This window comes from Anolis sagrei, chromosome 3, assembly GCF_037176765.1.
Source record: "Anolis sagrei isolate rAnoSag1 chromosome 3, rAnoSag1.mat, whole genome shotgun sequence".
In the NCBI taxonomy this organism is placed as follows: Eukaryota; Metazoa; Chordata; class Lepidosauria; order Squamata; family Dactyloidae; genus Anolis; species Anolis sagrei.
The window spans coordinates 140,687,510-140,710,146 of NC_090023.1; the positions used below are offsets into that span (position 1 = coordinate 140,687,510).

Sequence of the window (22,637 nt, forward strand, 5' to 3'; positions counted from 1 at the left end):
AGAGTTGCGGGCCACCCAGTCCAACTACCTGCAAGAAGCAGGAAAATTGCATTCAAAGCACCCCTGACAGATGGCCATTCAGCCTCTGTTTAAAAGCCTCCAAATAAGGAGACTCCACCACACTCTGGGACAGAGAGTTCCACTGCTGAACAGCTTTAACAGTTAGGAAGTTCTTCTTAATGTTCAGGTGGAAATCTCCTTTCTCCTAGTCTGAAGCCTTTGTTCTGTATTCTAGTTTCCAGGGCAGCAGAAAGCGAGGCTGCTCCCTTCCTATGACTTCTCGCGTATTTATACATGGCTATCATATCTCCTCTCAGTCTTTTCTTCTGCAAGCTAAACATGCCCAGCTCTTTAAGATGCTCCTCGTGGGGCTTGTTCTCCAGACCCTTGATCATTTTAGTCGCCCTTCTCTGGACACATTCCAGCTTGTCAACATCTCCCTTAAATTGTGATTCCCAGAATTGGACACACTGTGATTCTAGCTGTGAATAGAGAGGTAGCATGACTTCCTTGGATATAGACACTGTACTCCTATCTATGCAGGGCTATATGTGGCAGTGTTGAAGGGACCTCAGAAGTGGTACTTAAGACATGGAATTATGGAATTATGCAATATTCAGTTAGGACCTCATCACACTTACCAAAACAAGTGTTCTAGGACACTTTGAGCCTTCTTCGGGAGTGGACCCAACTTGCTAGCGAAATGGCACTGTGGGGTGGGGAACGCAGGGACTCCCCCATATGATAAGGTAATCACAGTCCATCTCTCCCATTGGGTGAATGTGCCATTGCTAACATTGCTTCTTCATAGAAGTGCAGTTCTTCTTATTCAACAAGGAGAAAGATGCCTACATTTCCAGCTAATGGGAATTCACATTAGGATAGAATATGTTGCCTATCAGCATCATCAACCAGCCCAAGAGAGAAATAGGCAGGGTAGTTAAGACCAGGATGTATCCAGAATGAGCAAGCCAGCTCCCAAACAATGAGGACCTCAGAAGAAAAGAAACAACAGTGTGCTGCACATCAATCAGCCTTCCAGCCAGTTGGGGCCATTTTCATCTGCATCTACGAAGCTGCAGGCATTTTGAATCAAAAGCAAGAGCTTATGTATACATTTCTTTACCATGGAAGGTATTAAAATTTAAAATTATTTGGATAATTGTTATCCACACAAATATAAATATCCACCAGGAAGATCTCCCACTGAATGGACAATGGAATTTCACTCACTTTGACTCCATCTACACTGCCATATAATCCAGTTTCTGAATCCAGATTATCTTCTTGGAACTGGATTATATGGCCGTGTGGACTCATATAATTCAATTCAAAGAAGACAATCTGGCTTCAGAAACTGGATTATATGGCAGTGTAGATCCAGCCTCACTCATTCACACATACACACAAACACACACACACACACACTTTCTATTCTTAATGTTTATGTTAACCCTTTCCTGGATTACTGTTGTGTTGATTTCAAGTGTTATTACAGCAGCCATTTGTCTTTGCAGCAGAATGCACACTGCTCATCAGAAAGTTTGGGTTAATCACTTGATCAAATTTACCTGAACACCTCTGTTTTATATTTGATCTGTTGATTAGATTTATTTGTATATTAATAGTTCAAGTCAATGATAAATTAAGATTCAACCACACAACTAAAAGACATGAGTAAAAGCCAAGGTTGACTGTACACAGACATTTCATTCCACTTCCTGTTGAACAGATTTTGGGGAGAGGTGCTTGGGGGTGAAACAAGTATAGGGACAATTTCCCAGTTTAGGACAGGGAGGAGATTGTTTATTTAACATATTTTAGGCTCTGATAGCCAAAAGAAACCCACGTGGAGAGCATAGAAAGGGAAGAAATCAAGAACAGATAGAGGAAGATAATAGAACAGAAAAAAAGTGCTGTTACTGGTGGTGGAAAACTATTGGGTCTTAGTTTCCAACAAACAGCCCCACTTCAAATAGCTTGGCTATCCTTGCTGACAGGCCTTTGGGGCTGAACATGTTGCAGCTCAATGTCTAATGAATGTAATTCTAGCTCCTGTTCCACGTTATTGGATACATTCCATTTTGTTTAGCTTGAGGATATAGGCAGGATTCTGGGAATTGTGGGATTCCACACATAAGTAGACCTATGCCCTACCTGTTTTATAAAAGCAGTTAGAGGAGGCTGCTTTAATGCGGACAACTGGATGAATGCCTCTTTGCCGAAAGACAATTTTATCCTGCTGAAAAGAAGGTATTAATATGGTGAAGCTATTAATGAAAATAAGCTTCACTCAGATTCACTAGGGATGCTGAACAGTTTATGACGTTCCTGTTAGACAGGATTCTGAAATATGTGGTGGCCTCCCAGCTGCAAAAGTCCCTGGATGAAACTCTATGATACATTTAATTCTGACTTCTGGCCTGGCTATGGGATACAAACAGTGTTTGTTTCCTTCGTGGACAACCTACACCAGGAACTGGACCAAGAGAGTGTGTCCCTGTTGGTTCCATTAGGTCTTCAGTACCATCAAGCATGGCATGCCAAAGGGCTTTCTCTCAGGATTGGACTTGGGAGCTCTGTTCTATAGTGATCCCAGTCCTTCTTGACACTGGGGTATTCCTGTTCTACTCTCTGCTATTGGTCTGTGAAGTACCTCAATGCTTCATCTTGTCTCCATGTTGCTTAATATCCACAAGGAAATGCTGCAGGAGATTCTTCAGAGTTTGGGGATTCAATGATATCAGTATCTCTCATTTCCGTTTAATGTGAAGGAAACTGTCTAGGTGCTAAACCAATGTCTCTTATCAGTAATGAAGAGGATGGGGGCAAATGAACTAAAACTTAATTCAGTCAGGACAAAGGTGCTCCAGGGGCTCATTCACACGACAGATTTATAGTGCTGTTATTCCACTTTAACTGCCATGGTTCTACAGTGTGGAATCTTCAGAGTGATAGTTTATGCACGGACATTTAAAATTCCCATCCAGAGTACTATTGTACTTCACCAAACTACAAACTAAGATTCCATGGGAGGGAACTGTAGCAGTTAAAAGGTAATAATAGCACTATAATTGTGTAATGAGAATGTCAATAAGTGAAAAGGCAGACTGAGGAACAAAGTCTCAGATGGGTAGGCTTACATTCTTCATCAAACTCGAGTTCACAGTTTGGACATATTCCTGGACTCAGATTTCAACGTAGCTGCTCAGGATTGCTATGTTTGCAAAGTTAAAATGCATGTGCCAGCTGTGCCCATTCGTTGAGATGTCAGATGTGGCCACAGTAACATTTGCCTTGATTATATTCTGGTTGGATTATTGTAACACATACACACACACACACACACACACACTATGTGGGGTTGTTTTGAAAAGCTTGAATGGACTCAAAATCCTACAGCCAGGCTGCTGATTGAGACCAAATGTACAAGAAACTGTTTCACTATCAGTCCATTTCTCGGCACAATTCAAAGAGCTGTTTTTGATCTTTAAAGGCCTTGGATCCAGACTTTAGATAAAACTCATTCTGTCTATATATGGCTGATGTGTATCAAGATATTCAGAGTACACTTTCACTGAGTCCCTCCACCATCACAGGCCCAATTGTTGCAGGCATGAGAAAGAGCCTTCTTGATAGCTGCTCCCAGATTATGGAATTCTCTCTCATGGGAGGTTCAGTCCTTTTTTATTTGGAAAAGCCTTTGGTTTATAAACCAGGTGGTAGAAAAGGCTTTTAATGAGGCTGTGCTTTTGAATAATATTTTAAATAAGTCTATTTTTTTTCAAATTGGGGTTTCCTAAATTTTGTATAGATCACTTTTAATTAGATATAAGCTGCTTTAGGTCCTGTGCAAGGAGAAATGTATATGTTAAATAAACAAACTCAGTAACTAACTAGCTAATTAGCTGTTGGCTGTTGCTGTTTTGGAAAGAACTATTATTTTACTTAAGTCCAACCTTAATTGTACAAATGATGGAACAGTAGAGTTGAAATTTAATATTATAATAAAATTGTATAATAATAATAATAAATTAATAAATAAAACTTTATTTGTACCCCGCTACTATCTCCCCAAGGGACTCAGTGTGGCTTACATGAGGCCAAGCCCACAGCACATCAATAACAAAGGCAATAACAAATAATCAATACAAACAGTTAAAATAAAATAAAATAAATAAAACTCAAAAACAAAAAATACACAATAAGCAATAAACAATAACAATAATAACATATAGCATTTAAAAAATCTATGGCCGGGCCAAATGTAATAAATAAAATTTTAAATTTATAGCACAATAGCTATCCCTTTGCTTCCAACTAGATGTGGTATACAGTAGTTCTCACTAAGGTGGCAAACCTGTTTTTAGTCTCTATCACTTCAGACTCTTCTGCTTAACATGGACTATATCATGCTACTCCACATAGAAATATTCCCACAGTTCAGGAAACATAATGTCAGAAAGAAAATGTAATCCCAATGGTGCGTTCAACAATTTACTGGTTCCTCAGGGGGAAAAAACTTTGAACAGATTGGTGTATTTTTATTGATGTTGTGTGCATTTTACTTTAAACTATGTTTGTGTTATCACACAAAAAGTTTCTGTTTTCCCCTGACCTATTTCAACCTTTTAAGCAGCCTTTGACTGCCAAGTCTGGAAGAAAGGTGGAAGATACTGAATACTTAAACAGACAGACAAAAATGTCATCCAAAATGTATTCTTTCTTTCTTCTTCTCTTTCTTTCTTTCTTTTTGGTTGTTGAGAAAAGACATTTTAATGGAGGACTATTCATTCATAAGTGCTTCCAATGTCAATTCCGAAAGAAAGAAGTGAGCCTGGACTCCGGTTTTTACTATTTCAGTGAAAGCAAAGCCCAAGTTGCCAGCTGAACAGACCTAAGATGCCTGCATGGAATCCGGGAGGAACTTGCTCACCAAAATAGCTAACAGATTGTATGGTTTACATGTTGACATGTGGCACTGTATCCATCTGTGTTTCTTTTCCCCCAGGAGTCGCATAAGTAGCTGAGTCCAAAGGTGTGTAAGTGTCACAGTTTGGGATAAAATCCCGCCAGGCTGACTGCCTTTTGTTTCCCTGACCAACTGTTGGGGAAAACAATTTTGACTGCTAAAGAATTCCATTTCACTTTTTCTTTAAAAAAGCAGTTTATTAAGAGAGAAAGTGAGTGAGAGAGAGAAAGAGAGCCAACCAGTTGTACAGCTACTCATTTTTTTCTAACACAGAAGCCCATATTCAGTGCCAAATAAATAGAAAAACTGTATTCAACATGAATTATGCAGCACATAACTTTTTATGCAAATACAGTTATATTTCCCAAGCTGACACAATTGCTGTTTTTTTTATTATGAATCTATTCTTGATTTTAAAAAAAAACATTCAGTATTTCAAATTTATGGTAAATGGAAGAATGCTGGAAGGGGCAATGGAAAAGGTAAAGGAAGTGTAGTTATGCTTTTTTAATTTTAATTACTTTGACCAAAGGCCATGCCATTGAAGATTACAGTCTACCCTCAAAACACTAGAAACATTTGCAGATGCTGTTTTTATGAACACAAATAGCTCAACAGAAATTAAAGAATGTACTTGCTTTGAAAAAGACTACTGTGATTCTCTAGAGTGCAAACGTTATGTTAAAGAACTGGTTGTACTCAGAATTACAAATGCCCACAATGGGCGGTTCCAGACAGGACTTTAATGTGTGCCCAATTGGGTTTAAAAAAACCAATTGGGCCTGCATTATAGTCCACACACCCCAGAAAGCTCTTGCTTTTCAGGGAGGGGGTGTCCAGATGCCCTGCTGGACTTTCTGGCAAGGCACCCAGACACAAAAGAATGCCCCCCCCCCCCCATAAAAGCCTTAAAAAGATAAAATAACTTTCACTGCCAGCTATTTATTTATTTATTGTGTCAGAAGCAAATTCAGGGTACATTTATAATGTATTTAAAAACACAAACAAAGTTAAAAACTTGGCATTATACTAAATGTCCTTTGACCAAAAGCTGGCCACTTGAAGTGCTATAAGAAGGCCCTCCACATGCCTATAAGAAGGCATGTGGCAGGGCTCAGGTTGCATTGTAGTCAGTGGTCTGTGCTTTGCTCTTCTCCACACTCGTATGTCATGGACTCCACTTTATGACCCCATTCCTTAAGGTTGGCTCTTCATCTTGGGGTGCAGAGTGCAGTCTGTTTAAGTCACCCAGTCTTCTGTGTGCCCAGGAGGGAGTCTCATTCAGTATCAGACATGGCTTGAGGTTCCAGGTTTTAGCCTGCCACATTTAGACTCTTGCTTGCTGAGGTGGTCCTGCAAGTATCTCAGTCTTCTGTGTGCCCAGGGGAAAGTCTCTCATTTGATATCAGCTGTGGCTTGAGGTTCTTAAGATTAGCTCTGCATGTTGTAGTACCAGAGCGCAGTCTGTTCAGCACCTCCCAAGTTGCCCAGTCTTCTGTATCCCAGGGTGGGGCGAGGACTCTCATCCAGTATCAGCCAAGGATTGATGGTGCCAAGTGAGCAAAACACAAACTATGTGATCCAGCCATGGCAATCCAGCACAAAATGAAGGATGTTTTTAACATTTGAAATGCATGTGTTTAAGACCTCATTTTCCATTGCATACTGGATTAGATCATGATGACATTTACAAAATGAATGATAGGAAAGTGGTTAAAAAAAGGGTTAATGTACTAACCATTAATAATTAGTTAACCGTTAATGAACTACAAAATCAAATTCAATTGCATTTACTTAAGAGGATTAATTAGCTATTATCTGTATGTCAAACTGCCATTAAGATTTAAGTTAAATGCCTGAATACCAGAATTAATTTAAATTTAAATTAATTCCCTGCTTCCCAAAATTAAACCAAAAAGAGCACCATTCATGGTTTTACCCTCCTTTTCCTTTGCCTCTTTCTTTTCTCATCCATACTATCACAAATTACCTTGCTTTTTCCTTTCTCCCTCTCTTATAGCTCCATATGCCCACCTTTCATTTAGTTTACTGATTCACAGATGGATCTCAGCAAAAGTCCAAGGGTGAAGAGTTTCACCTTGAATTACTGATATTAATAAGAAATCTATGTGTAGAATGTGGAGGACCATCCAGATACAAAGGAATTCATCCCTTTCCAATATGCCTACTATTTCTTGGTTTGGTCTAAGTCAGTGGTTCACAACACTTTTTTAACCAGGGACCACTTGACTAGGGACCACTTTGATCACCCTCCAACATTAGTATAAAAAGGGGTACAAATCAGTTTTTGGTCAACTTTAGATTCAGTTATTTGGGGTGCTGATTCCGAAAATTGCATTGGATAGACCACATCAGCTCTAGTTTCTGATACAGAACATATGCCACCCAGTATTCGTCATCTGCTTGCCCACATAAAATCATATTTAATAATCTAGAGCTGATGTGGTCCATCCAGTGCAATTTTCTGAATCAGCATTCCCAAATAACCCCAGGAACAGGCCTAAAAGTGAAGACACCAAGGCTCTGCTCAGAGGGAGGGAGTAGGAGGGGAAGCAGCAGTTAGGAGGCTTGTTATTGTGGGTAGTCAGCCTCTCTCCTCTCAACATCTCCATTGCTTTGCCACTATAAGAGGGTTTTGCAAGATCTGTAGCTCTTGTTGCAACTGTATAGTAATGATGAGGCAGTGGACCATATTTTAGTTCTTGGGGACCACTGGTAGTCCACAGACCACAGGTTGGGAACTACTGATCTAAGTAAATAGTTTTTATCATGAACTTGGTCAGATCCTGTGACATGAACAGTGAAAATCTTCAACACTGGAGAAGTCTCAAAAAGCAAGATGAACAAAAGCAAAATGGGATAAAGCAAAAAAATTGAGGGAGGGGAGCAGGGGCTTAAAGAAAATTAGTTTTTGGCTGAAGAATCATTGGGTAAATGGCTCTTTAGCGCTGTCTGTCATTTAATTAATTAATCACACATTTCTAGGATCAAATTGATGGTGACATTCCAACTCAGGTCAATCATTTTAATTTTAAAAAATGAACTTTTAGTTAGAAAATTTCCAACCTAATTGATAACATCATTGATTTTTGCTAGTCAGTTTCTGTCTGTGCAAGAGACTTTTCAGACAGAAAAGTTTACAAATCAGAATCATTTATCAGAGGAGATATTTTCATCTATCAGAAAAGATATTGATCCACTTCTTCTATAAATGTAGCCATGGCTTTTACACCGCCTTTGGCTCTTACATTAATGACAAAATAAAATGAGGCAGGGAGGGGGAGGAGAGACCTTTTTGTGTAATGACATACTTTTGATTATACTTTGGGGACAGAAGGGTCTGAAGAAGCCCTGTAGAAATGTGACCCCCATTCATTTCTCTGTGTATGTTTATGCAGCTCCCTTTTTTTTCAGTGGTACTTTTACAGGAAGGTTTCTGTGAAATGTTCACTAAGATGCTTGTGGGAGGTGATGCTTTGCTACATCTTAAATTACCATTTTGCAGAATATTTAATTCAGCACATTTGGAAAGTACCACGTTGTGGGAAACAGGAGTTGCAAAAAGAGCCCATTTAAAGGAGCCAATAATAAAATCAGCTATGGGGGCAATAGTGACAACCAAGCATGGTTTCTTCTCTGTCCTATATAAGTCCGGCACAATGTAATGGAGGTGTGCACCATGACAATATCTAATGTCAGCACTTTGCATAAAGCTTCTGAAAAGAGGGTGGTTGTACTTCCAACATTTCAGAAACTTTGTAAAGCTTGTGATTAAAAGCACATTGTGCAGCAGCGTGAGGGCTTCTCTTGTGACTGTAGCCCTCATCCTATTTTTGGAACTCTACCTCACTATTTTCATAGCATACTCCCCAGCATTGCAAAGATTAAAGAGTGAGGCATATGGGTATAATTAGGAAAAAAAACAGATATTGTTAAGAAGAGGAACACATGATGTGGAAGAACTAATCAAGACCAGAATAGGACTTGAATGGTTAAGGTCTGCTATATAAAGGGTGCTGAGGACCAGAAGATGGAAGTCTGCAACATGCCAATAAATAGCATGTTGCAGACATGCAAGACTTAAACAAAGTTGCAATAGACCTGTACATTTTCTACGGCCTTACTAAGAGTCCTGTGTTTGCCTAGGGATTATCAGGTGCTGCCCCAGCAGTCAGTATGGCTGTCCAACACCACTAACCAGGTGTTTTTACCGGCTAGCCCCCTTATCTTTCACCAACAGCGAGCCAATTCTTTTAATTTAGTGGTCCATTTACAGCCTTGGGCTTCTCTTACAGAGTTTTGGGATGAGGCCCAGTCAATAAACTCTTTTCTTTTTTACCTATAGCTATATGGCAGCCATACCCTATGAGGAATGACTTATATAGCTGGGTATATTAAGACTGGAAAAGAGAAGGTTGAAAGGGGACATGGTAGCCATCATAAAATATTTGAAAGGATGTCATATTGAGGAGAGGGCAAGCTGGTTTTTGGCTGCTCTAGAGACTAAGGCATGGAGCAATGGATTCAAACTGCAGGAAAAGAGATTTCGCTTGAATATCCTGATAGTAAGAGCTGTTTGACAGTGAAATATGCCGCCTTTGGAGGTGGTGGAGTCTCCTTCTTTGGAGGTTTAAAACAAAGGCTGGATGGCCGTCTGTCGGGGATGCTTTGATTCTGTGTTCCTGCATGGCAGTGGGTTGGACTGGATGGCCCTTTTACTCTCCCACCTCTATGATTCTGTTTCTGTATCCTAACTGCCTGCATATCCATTGGTCTCAACAAGATTTTGTCATTTTGAAGGAGTTGAAACTTTGCCTGCAAAAGATCCTGGGTTCTTTTCATTGTGATGTGTATTGTGATATTGCCATCCTTCAGATTCCTACCTCCACCCCCACCCCCAACACACACACACACACCTCCTTTTCATCACAGGATGAGCTTGGTATGATGGTCATTTTGCATCATCTGGAGTCATATAAATGGGCAATGTTCTCTCAATTTTCAGAGAGTGCCAACTTGAAAGGTAAATAATAAAGAGTATTGACTGGCCTTTAGGTTCAATTTGACTAGCAACTCCTGAAGAAAACACACAGCATCTATGACATCTGTGCTTGCTCTTCAGTTGACTCTAATTACAAATTCCTAGAAGAAGGTTTGCAGTTCTCCTTCCCTACCACTCCTGGCCCTTAGAATGGTGAATCTGCAGCATGTCCTTGCCGCTTACCGTATTAGAGTCCATACAGAATAATTTGTGTGTGTGTCAGGAGCAACTTGAGAAACTGCAAGTCACTTCTGGTGTGAGAAAATTGGCCATCTGCGAGGATGTTGCCCAGGGGATGCCCTGATATTTTACCATCCTGTGGGAGGCTTCACTCATGTCCCTACATGAGAAACTGGAGCTGACAGATGGGAGCTCACTTCAGTCCCCGGATTCAAACTACTGACCTTTCGATCAGCAGTCCTACCAGCACATGAGTTTAACTCATTGCACCACTGGGGGCCCCTGCAGAATTACTACTACTAGCCCTTTTTGGCCTCATATTATCCAGCAAACTTTTGTAGTGGTACTTGTGGGGAATCCTTTTCCACCAAAGGCAGAACTGTACTTCCCAGATTATGTTGTTATGGTGTATGCTTAAGTCTAGCCCAAATAGCTGTGTTTCATCTAACCTCCCACATACGAAGCAAACTGGGCTAGTTAAAAACATATTATCATAAGTCAGAGACAGCAAGGATAACAACAGTCGCACAGATTGTTGAAAGAGTTGTGGTGAGATCATCTGATGACCATCCAAATTTGACCTCTCAGGGGGGCACCTCCACTGTACAATGAATGCAGTTTGATACCATTCTAACTGCAGTGGCTCAGTGTTATAGAATCATGGGAGTTGTTATTTTCATCTTCTCTGCCAAAGAGTACTGGTGCCTCACCAAATCACAACTCCCAGGATTTAATGTGGTATTGAACTGCATTCATTCCACAGTGCAAATGCACTCTCAGTCTCTCTCTTAATTCCCATTCTTTACAAACATTGACTTGCCTTGCTTTATTCCATTTGCCTTTCTGGTTAATCAAAGGACCCTTCCAGACAGGTCTCATATCCCAGGATATGATCCCAGGCTTTCTGCTTTAAACTGGATTATATGAATCTGCACTGCCAGATAATCTGGGACAAACAGAAAACCTGGGATCAGATCCTGGGCTATAGGGCCCTTAGTAATACTTTGTTCATTTGCCTTAATGTCTTCCCACCTCCACTCCTCAATTGTGCCTGGCTGTTGCTAAATGTCTGGTTTTCTTTTTTCATTGATTCATTTTTCAAAACCATCTGTGTGCCATTTTGGTTTGTCAACAAGCAAATTTATTTTCGCCACAATGAACATATCATTTATCATTACATTTTATATTTAATTCATATTGTGAAGCAAAACATTGATTTTTGATTGTTTTGCTGAGCAAGAAGTTTGCTAAATTTATTATTACACTTGATCATTAATTAACTTAATCAATGCTGAAGTTTCTGTTCCGTTAATAGAAATCTCCCTTCAATAAATCTTGACAGGAAAATCCTTTGATTGGGTTGTCCTAATATGGAATCATCTTAAAGGCACATAACAACAAATAACAAATAACAACAAAATAAAAAAAAAACATAATTGCCTTCAACTCCAGAATGACCTTGCAGTAACTCCCTCCAGTAGCACTCATTATCCAAAATCTTCAGAAAGCCAGAATATAGAAACCAGCATTCTATGATTAATAGTAATTCCACATACATAGTGACATTGTGATACTCATATACTGAAAAAGTAGTATACAAATAAATTTGATCCTTGCTTTTTCTTCTCCTCATGATATGTTGGTTTATTTGTGAACAAACATATATAGAAAACTATGCTGGTATAATAGGCTGGAAAATGAGGTCATGTCGAACAAGGTATCCATCATTGTACACATAAAGTCTCCGATCTATAGGACTATAGTCAAGACTCTGGATGGTTTCCAACATTTTATCAATAATGATGCTTACTCTCCCTTCTGTTCGAGTGTTTGTGTCATATGTGTAAAAGATCTCCTCTTTCCTAGTATTAACAATCCTCGTGGCATACAGCACCCCACAGACCATGAAGGCATTTGACACCGAAGGCCTATACTGTCTCGTTTCCCATGTATCAAGCACTTCAAGAGTTGTTTCATTAATTTTGCTGATCACAATATTCCCTGTGCTGGTTTCTGTTGAATAAATGACCCACAACCCATTCTCATCCACAGCAAAATCCATATCTTGCCAGGAAACACCAGCATATGAGAACCGGTTGTTAAAAGCAGCATTTGTGAGAGCTCTCCTCAGCACCAGGGTGTTTGTGTTTACATCTAGCTTACCCATATCTCTAGAATTGTATACATTAAAATACATGAAATTGTTGTAAACAACAGCACCACTGCCATCACCAAACTGATATCTGTTTTCCTTTGAATATTTGAAAAGCAACAAATCATCGTAGGACTCATGAAGCCTGTAGTATTCTATGTATCTTGCACTTGTCAGTGGAGCAATCCAGTAGAGTTCCTTTCCGGGAGCAAGAGGAGAGGAATACCTTCCCCAGCCGCCTTGTTTGAAGCCAAATCCTCTCCAGTTCAACTGAACCATGTAGGGCTGGCTGATGTTCACAATTCCGCCATGGCTGCAGGTTCCTTTAACCAAAAGAAAAGTGCATTAAATATTTGGGAAAGGTATTCCAAAAGTATAAACTTCCAGGCAGAGAAGGTTCTCAAACCTCTAAATCTCAAATGCTCACCACCCACCAAACTTTTACATCTTAAGCTTAAGCAGTGGTGCAATGGGTTAAACCATTGAACTGTTGAATCTGCTGACCCAAAGATTGGCAGTTTGAAGCCATGGGCCGGGGTTAGCTCCTGCAGTCAGCCCTAGCTCCTGCCAACCTAGCAGTTTGAAAACATGCAAATGTGGGAACATCATTAGGTACCGCTTCAGCAGGAAGATAATAAAGGTGCCCATGTAGCATGCCGGCAATACAACCAGGAGGTGTCAACAGACAACATGCAAATGTGACTAGATGAATAGGTACCCCTTCAGGTTCCTCGGTTGGTAAATGGAACAAGAGCACCTCCCCATGGTCAGAGTTAAGCACCTCCTCCAGAAAGCTGGAAATGAAAGGGGAAGCTTTTACCTTTGTTCTGTGTATTTCTATGTCATTGTTATTCCACTGTATGAAAGGCATTGAATGTTTGCCAATCTGTGGATGTTATAATCCACTCTGAGTCCTCTCAGGCAGATGGAGTGGAATATAAAATCTTATTATTATCATCATCATCATCATCATCATCATCATCATCTACTCAACACACACACACTTGTCTCTTCCAACTCTTCGCAAATTCTCACCTTCCTTAATACTTTGTTTAGACCAGGTATCTGGCCAATGAATCAGTCTAGATAAAAGCTACTGCAAAATGGGGTTCATTTTCACAAATTAAATGCAACATTCTAAGCAAAATGGAGTAGACTGTCTTCCCCGGAAAAGAAAACTGTATTTTAGAGTCTGTACTACTTCTTGTTCCCTTTGTACTGTCCAAGAGATGGGCCAATAAAGGGGAAATATGGCTGTTGTCTAATGACCCTTGCTGTAACTTCTTCACCATGAGAATTGTATTTTATATACAGCATTTTTTATTCTGCTCTTCCACCAAAGATGTTCCCAGAGCTGATTACACAGAATCAATAAAAACAAGCAAGCTTTGCCCACAATACAGTACAAAAGGAAACAGATATAAGAAGCAGGGGAGGAGAGAGTAAGTGGCCTTTCAGCATGGCTCCCCACCTCATGCCTCTCTCATGGCAGCCGTCTTCTAACATGGCCACTGGCAGTACGTAGCTTTTGTAACATACCAAACAAGTGTTTTTGTTTTGCAAAAAAAACAAGGTTTTAAACATTTATTTATTATGAGGATTTATACATTGCTTTTCTGTCAAATATTTGTATGTGTATGGCTGGATCTATACTGATGCATAATGCAATTTTACAATGCAGATTAACTGCATTGAACTGGATTATGTCAGTCTGCACTGTGCAAAATGCATTCTAAAATTGCATTATATGGCACTGTAGATGGGGCCTACGACTTCTTCTAAGTCAGAGTACTGAACATACTCACTTCTTGGTTAGCAACCAAGTCCTTTTTACATAAGGTTTTTTTTTTTTTTAGTGAAATTGAGGTGGGTTAGCATTGGCAAGCAAAGGAGCTTTATTCACATGACACCGCTCCTATCGTATGTTCCCCCCAATACCATCCCAGGGGTTTTTGTCATCAAATATAATTTCTCCACCTTTCTACACACTCTCCAACTTCCCAAATTTGGCTGGAAAAGTTCCAATTCATCTTTTACCATCCCACTTTCAAAATGCCCCGGTTTCTTCCACTTTCCCCATTTGTACCTAAATTTCAGCGAACTGAGTTCAAAATGCAAAAGTAGCTTGCATTCAGTTCAGCAGGAGAGAAAAAAGAGTACGCTCCATAAATGCAAAATGCTCCAGTCTCTCCTAGGCTGTCCTTTCTTCCTCATTAATAACGTTTGCCATTTGGACCATTGCTTTGATGTCACCTGGCAAAACATGTCCTGTCCTGTGTGTGCAGGCATGTAGCCGGGGGGGGGGGGGGGCCTTGAGGGGCTTCAGCCCCCCCCCCCCCCCGAAATTCTCATGATGGTTCGCGAAAAGGCCTTACTGGTGCATTATTTAAACTGTTATGTTTATTCATATCATGATCTGATCACCATACTCAATATATCCCATATGCATGGGGGTATTGGGGTAATGATACAAAAGGTTTGCTAGGGTAGAACCTCTTTCACTCAGACTCAGCCCCCCCCCAAACAAACTCAGCCCCCCCCCCCCCTTGAATTGAAATCCTGGCTACGTGTCTGTGTGTGTGGGTTCTGCAATCAGTCAATCAATAAATAAATATACTCAGACCTCATATTCTTTGAGGTTGCCTGCCTTAGATGTGGGCAAAACATCAGAAGAGAATACTTCTGGAACATGGTCATACAACCCAGAAAACTCACAGCAACTCTATATATATATATATATATATATATATATATATATCCCCCCCACAGTGTGTGTGTGTGTGTGTGTGTGTGCGTATATTTCCTGTTGTTTGACATCCATGCATTCCTCTCCTGAGCTGTGGCCATCAGTCCCTTTGGAAAAACATATCTCTCAGCTGCACAAGCATGGCCAGAAGGTTTAATTTGCAGGTTAAATTATTTAATGCCATGGGTATCTAGACAGGAGCCTGAGCTGAACTTTCATTCAGCTGTCCAGCCAAGGAGGGCAAAAGTAAGCAGTCAGACCAGATGGCTGAAATGATGCCAGGTACAATACTGCTACATTCCTCCATCTTAAAATGCCAATCAGGAGGTGAAGTTCCCAAGCAGACGTTCCCCTGGCACTAGAGAAACATGTGCGGCTTTGATGTGTGTATCAAAAGGACAGGTGCATTATTGGCATCTTATTATTTCAGCAAAGGTCATAAATAAAACTGTCAGGTTTTCCCTTGGAGGATTTTAAGTCTGACATTCTACCACAATTAGGTAACAGATTTTACAGCGATCAGAATCAACAGTTGAGAAAAACAGAAATGAAATGGATCTGTACACTCAATTGCTTTCGTTGTACACAAATGAACAGCTCACTGCAGCTGTCTAGCCAGCCTGGATTGGTCCCTGTTGTTAGGTACGATAGCCAGGAGGTAAAATACCAAAAGAGTTGTCATGGGAAAGTTATCAGTAAATTGCAGTATTAGCTTCAGGGCTTTCTTCATTTCCAGTATGGGTCAGGTCACTTTACTTCGTATTTGTTAACAGATATCTGTCTTGTCTTATTCATAGCAAATGCAATTGCAGAAATATTTATGACAGATCCTGGCATCCAGAACAAAATGTGTGAGGTATAATCTGGACCAGCCTCTCCCAAACAACTATGCAGGAAAGCTAGGAATAATTTTCAGTGTTCAGGGAACCCCTGCTTAAAAAAATATCATGTCTACAGCTCAACTGTTGATTGCAGACAATCGCTCACAGAACCCCTGGCGATGTTTTGTAGAATTCTAGGGTACATCTATATATAGAATGAAATGTAATTTGACACCTTTTTAATTGCCATGACTCAATGATATGGAATCATGGAAATTGCCTCACCAAACTACAATTCCCATGATTCCATAGCACTGAGTGATGGTACTTAAAGGGGCGTCAGGCGGCATTAATTCTGCAATGTAGATGCACCCCTAGGGTTCAGATACTCTGTTCTAGACCATGAGTAGGCAACCATCCAGAACTTGGACCCACTTTGCCTCTCTTGAGGAATCTGAAGGGACTAATCCTCGTACTGACACTGTGTGGTGACAATTTCTCCTTATCTAGCCAGTCTGAGTCCCTCTAAGGAGGTAGAGAAGATTGGGATACAAAAGTGTTAAATAAATAAAGTTTTAAATAAATAAATAAATATTATTTTCAGCACTGCCTGGGGCATTTTAGCATACTCTCAATATTTCGCTGGAACCCTTATGACCAAACAATGTTAAAGCGCAGTCAATATGGCCAATGCTATTAATGAGGAAAATCAGACAGCATAGGAAAGGTTACAACAGTTTGGTTTTGCCTGAGTCCACTGAGAATGGCAAACTTTTGTCCTTCCTCTCCTATTCCAAACTAGTTAAAGGATTGCACACTACTTTAAAACTTTGAGCTTAGTTTGAAGATAAAAGGAAAAATGCAGAACAGGATGGTCAATTTTCAAGCAACTGAAAAAGATTACCAAGGATTGATCAGGGCTGACCCTATCAAATTGGGATTGATGAAAAAAATATTTATTTATTTATCTATTTATATAGTTACTGTATTTATACCCCGCCCTTCTCACCCCAAAAGGGACTGAGCGTGGTTTATAGTAGACAACAATTTGATGCCGCACAAACATAGATAGAATAAAATAAAATAAGCATATACATTAAAAACCAAAATCTCAACATTAAAACTGATTATTAAAACCACACAATCCAAATCATAGTCCAAAGCCATTCCAGTCATAATTGCACTATTGTGTATTCTTATTGCACTAAGAAATTACTGCCCAAAAGCCTAATCCTACAGCCATGTTTTTAATTTCTTTCTGAAGGTCAGGAGGTAGGGAGCTGATCTAATTTTCCTGGGGGGGGGAGTTCCACAGCCAAGGGGCCACCACTGAGAAGGCCCTGTCTCTCATTCCCACCCGCAAAGGAGGTGGGACCAAGAGCACAGCCTCCCCAGAAGATCTTAACTCCGAGGTGGTTCATAGGGGGAGATACATTCTGACAGGTCAGCTGGGTCAGAACCGTTTAGGGGTTTATAGGCTAAATCCAGCATTTTGAATTGTGCTCAGAAGCAGAATGACAGCCAGCAGAGCTGACACAACAGGGGGGTTGTATGCTCCCTGTATACCACTCCCGTGAGGAATCTGGCTGCCACCCGTTGGACCACTTGAAGCTTCCAAATAGCCTTCAAAGACAACCCTCCTCATGGAGCACGTTGCAGTAATCTATTTGGGATGTAACAAGAGTGTGGATCACTGTGGCTAAGTCTGGTTTCTCAAGCTAGGGGCACAACTGGTGCACAAAATGTGGCTTAGGCTCAATCGGTGCTCTATTTTCAACAGGAAATTACCTAGAATTTATTTTCCAGGTCACTGTAATGGCCTGGGGAAAATGTGGCATTGTTCCATGTGGCCCCATATAGGGGGAAATTGGGGGCATTTTAAGGGCTACATGTCCTCATCCTGAGCTAGGTTTAAGATACTAAAGTATGGTAGACGCAGTTTGAAGCCCAATCCCTACTTGTTGCATTCTGAATCTCAAACTCCACATTTAATACCTTGCTTGCAGCAATGGCTCTGCTTTTTCTTTGACTAATTAGAGGCATGGGAGGTATTTTAAAAAGATCACAGAATTAATACATGCAGGGAGGCAGCCTCAAGCCAAATCAATTCCCTCTGTCCTCAGGAGGTTTTTCATGTAAGGCAACAGTCAGAAAGAAGATTCTCCCTCCATCTCTGCCTGAAGTGGTACAACCCATTCTCTAACACCTCATTCAATTGCACTTCCAGCCCACCGTTTGCAGGCATTTGTTCTGGGGAAAGAAAATTAGTGTGAAACACTTCCATTACCCTTCCAAAACAGGGCTATTTTTAACACAACTTTATCAAACTCCTCACAGACTATTCTGCATGATTAATGGGTTGCATTTAAAAGTGAGTCACAACTTCTGGAGACCTGATTTACAGTTGCTTAAGGTGGAATGACAAGTTGTGCTCAAGATGGGATTCCAGCTAGCTCCATTGTATGTCATATTCTAACCCAGGGAACATAAAGAATACATGTCATTTTTTGCCTGCTCAAAAAGAAAGGGTAAGTTGACTTAACAGGATGTTACTTCAAAAATGGTCAATTGCTGCAAAACGTCTCACATCTTGGCAACGTCTTGTAAAAGTTTGTTTTCAAATGTTTGTGAACAAAGGAAAATGTCATAAAATGTATGGAATCCTCAAATCATGTACAAGATCTCTCAAAGTATGCAAAAAGGTTCCTCTACCACATAAATGTGAGAATGAAGTTGGTAGCATAAGCATTTGTAGATAAAGGGTGTGCCTACAGTATAGAATTACTGCAGTTTGATCATTGCCATGGCTCCATGCTATGGTATCATGTGAGTTGTAGTTCTATAAGATTTTTAGCAGTTTCTGCTAAAGAGTGCTGGTCCTTCACCAAACTACAGATCCAAAAATTCCATAGCATGGAGCCATGGTGATTAAAGTGGTCCCAAACTGCACTAATTCTGTGGTGTATATTCACCATTCTGCTAACTTAGATTGAGTAAATACATTACGCTATGGAAGCCTATGCTACTAACGTTGTTCTTTTGCTATTTAAGGTGCTGCAAGAACACTTTGCTACTATAAACAGTTAGTGATATACATCAAGGATGGGAAATGCAGAATTTAGCAACATCGTGCTACAAGAAATGATCTTATAGTTCATAGGTGAGAGAAAAATTTGCAAGGGGATGACAACTTTCAGCTTCCACTATCATGTTGCACATTATGGATTGCATTAAACATAAAGGCTTGCTCTACTAAAGACTTTTGTAAATGGGAAAAGAGATGAATTTTCACACTTTACCCCTGCTTCCTACAATCACCCAAGCCACACCCCACTTTGTCCAAAGCAGTTCCCAAAGTGCCTAGAACAGATTTGAAATTGGCAGGAAATGGTATACCTAGGACTGGATCCCAGGACTAAAGTCCTCCACTCTCCTAGTCCCCTGGGTCTTCTCAAACTATCATCAGAGAGCAGCAGAATATAGATTGAATATACTTATCCTGACAATCCAAAATTTTCCAAAAATCAAAACATTTTGTTGCCACCCATATCTGCCTTTGAGATACGGGATCTACACATCCATTTTTTTTCTCAAGGAGCTGTTCATCCATCATTCACCTGTCAAATTCAGAAATTTGACAGGTGAAAGGAAAGGGAGGGAGCAGATATCAGGAGACTGAAAATTCCGAAAGCTTCGAGCCGTTACAGACTCGGGGAATGTTGCAAAGTTCCAGGTGCCTGACTAAGCAATGTCCTGCTCATGTCCCATTTCAAGGGCACCTGACCCGCCATTAACTGGACAAAAGGAAAGCATGACATGGATTGGCCAGGTAGGCAGATGTGTAGCTAGCCCCTTCTAACAGCAAAGATCCTTTTAATGAGGGTTTTTTAATACCTGTCCAGCCTACACCTCTTTTCTATCCCATATCTAAGGACCTCATCAGACAGAGTGGAGGGAGAAGGGAATGGGGAAAGTGGAGAGGACCATCTTAACCCGTTCCTTCAAGTCTTTCCCCATCTTCAGGGATGGCCAGCCATCCCACATGCTTACCACACCTTCTCCCCACTTGACCCCATCTTTCTCTATCAGGAGTTGATTGATATCTGACTCCTGATAGAGGTCTTTGAGCTCAATTTCCATGTACTTGGGAAACAGAGCACCACAGCATCCCACCAGCAATCCCCTTAAATCGTCTGATCGCCTCTGAGGGACTCCAGTGGGGCTCCGTTTCCAAGAGCATGGAAACAGAGCCTGAATAATTAGCATTGGGAGAGTAGTAAAGGAGACATGAAAAAACAAAGACCCTTGGTGTCAGGTTGCAGCAGCATATCTGCAGTAAGCAGTGCAACAAACAAAGCATGAGATGGGAAAGCACAAAATTCAATTCTATCTTCCCATAGCCATGTGTGCCTGACTACAACAGGCAAGGTGAATAGCAGCTGCTTCCAGAATCCCTTACAAAGCATGCATGAACAGCAAAACAGAGGGGAGGGGAGGCCAGATAAACCTGCATCAATAGCTCCAACTGTATTTCCTCCATTGAGAAGTGTTATTATTGATGCAACTTTTAATTGAGATTTTAATAATTGAGGTTTTAATTGTTTAGTTTTAAATGTAATGGTTTATTTGATAGTTGTATATATAGCATCGAATTGTTGCCTGTTGTAAGGATGCCTTGAATCCCCTCCAGGGTGAGAAAGGTGGGATATAAATATGGTAAATGAATGAATGAATAAATAAACAAACAAACATGGCCCACATTCTTTCCTGGTATGCTTTGTTCTCTGTATTTTTATCATCCTTATTGTCCTTTTTCTATATCTTACAGAGGGTTATCTGTTGTCCAGAACTGAACACTTTGCTCCAGATTTGGCCTGAATATAGTAAGACTATTACTTTGAATTGTTTGACTATTAATTTGAACTGGAAACTTTCCAACTTGCTGCGCACATTGTGAATCACTATATAATCAGAATTATCTCAGCCCTTGGCATATATATACTTTTGTACTTAGAGTTTTATATATACCACGATCAGTACAATAAAAAGAAAACCAACACTGATTGTAATGGTTTTATGAGCCAGGTTTACTGCTAAATGCCTTGCAGCTCCCCAGCTCTCTCAATCAATGGGAGCTCTTTATAGACGAGAGATGTAAGGTAATGTTGCCATTGTAATTTATAGTTCATCCTTAACTGTCAACACATTGATGGAATTAGTACACTCAAATCAGTAATGTTATCTTCAAATTAAATGCTTATTAATGGCTTGCATAAATCTTCAATATTTTGTTTTTTAAAAACAAAACTATACCAAATTGTGAAGGTATTAAAGTGTCACACAGATTTAGCTAGAAATAATTCTTCATGTCATTAGACCAAGTACAGATGAGCTCTGAGGTTTAATAATTCATGCGTTGTTTCATAAATAAAAAAAATGTGTATTCCTGCCAAGAGGGGTTTTATTGTACAAAAGAAATAAGAAAAAAGTTCTTTTTCTTAAAGAGTTCAGTCTCCCGAACACTTGTTTGTCTTTTATTTATGAAATAATGCATGAATTATTCAAGTTAGAAGTGGGTTTGGCTTAATAACATAAAAAATGGCTTCAGGTTCAATATTCCATATAGGCTTTTCTCTTTAAAAAATCAAATCCTTATGAATATATTTTAAAACCAAATAACAGTACAATACTCAGGGAGGGTTATCTGTATCTGGTACAAATTCTGAAGGCTGCATTTCTGTTAAGACTCTTTAATGCAAATATGCTGGCTACCCCAGGATGGGGTGAAGGGGAGTGAAAGAAAACAAAGCATCATCTGATTCTGTAAATATTGGAAGGCATATGAAATAACTGTGCATCAATTATTGAGACTGTACCTTCTTTCTTCTGGTTAAGCCTCTGTTTATTGTATCCATGGCAGATATCTTACTTGGTTCAAAGTTCATTATGAAATACACAGATCCTCAATACAGATATATAAGGAATGTCCCATACGCAATGGGAATTAGAAGACTGCTTGGAGGTAAAGGTAAAGGTAAAAGTTTCCCCTTGACATTAAGTCTAGTCATATCCAACTTGGACCGGGGGGTGCTCATCTCCATTTCTAAGCTGACAGCCAGCATTGTCCAGAGACACCTCCAAAGTCATGTGGCCAGCATGATAGCATGGAGCACAGTTACCTTCCCGCAGAAGTGGTACCTATTGATCTATTCACATTTGCATGTTTTCAAACTGCTAGGTTGGCAGAAGCTGGAGATAACAATGGGAGCTCACCCCATCCATGGATTTGAACTGCCGATCTTCGAATCAGCAAATTCTGCGGCTTAACCTGCTGCGCCACCATGGCATGGAGACAGCTAGTTAAAATAAATAGTGACTAATAAACAAGTCCCTGTTGCAATAACTAAGGAATAAATAAATTACAATATGATTGTCACATAATAAGAGGAAACTCAACGTCTTTTGCAAATTTCCATTATGTTTATTTATACGTGATTGTGGCCTCAGACCTTAGGTGTGTTTTGCACCATAGGCCATGTAGTTTATTTTTCACACCGTTTAAAGTTATAAAAAAATACCTATTTCAGTTACTCAAAAATGCAAGAAAGTTATAGTTGTTTTTGCTAAAAAAAAAATTGAATTATACCTATTACTATCCAGATTTCACCCTGTAAATGTAAATGACTGCCTTTAAAAAATAACTT

The 22,637-nt window shown here is 39.9% G+C and overlaps 1 protein-coding gene across 2 annotated transcripts in view; it reads right to left on the reverse strand.

Annotated features, from left to right (window-relative positions):
• Positions 1-11,134: 11,134 nt before the first annotated feature.
• The window catches only part of OLFM4 (olfactomedin 4), a 38,598-nt gene continuing 27,095 nt past the window's right edge, over positions 11,135-22,637 (reverse strand). For both annotated transcript variants that reach the window (XM_060766874.2, XM_060766873.2), the window contains one exon: positions 11,135-12,689. In XM_060766874.2, the coding sequence (XP_060622857.2) occupies positions 11,887-12,689 (803 nt within the window). In that variant the 3' untranslated portion in view covers positions 11,135-11,886. The remainder of the gene's footprint in view (positions 12,690-22,637) is intronic.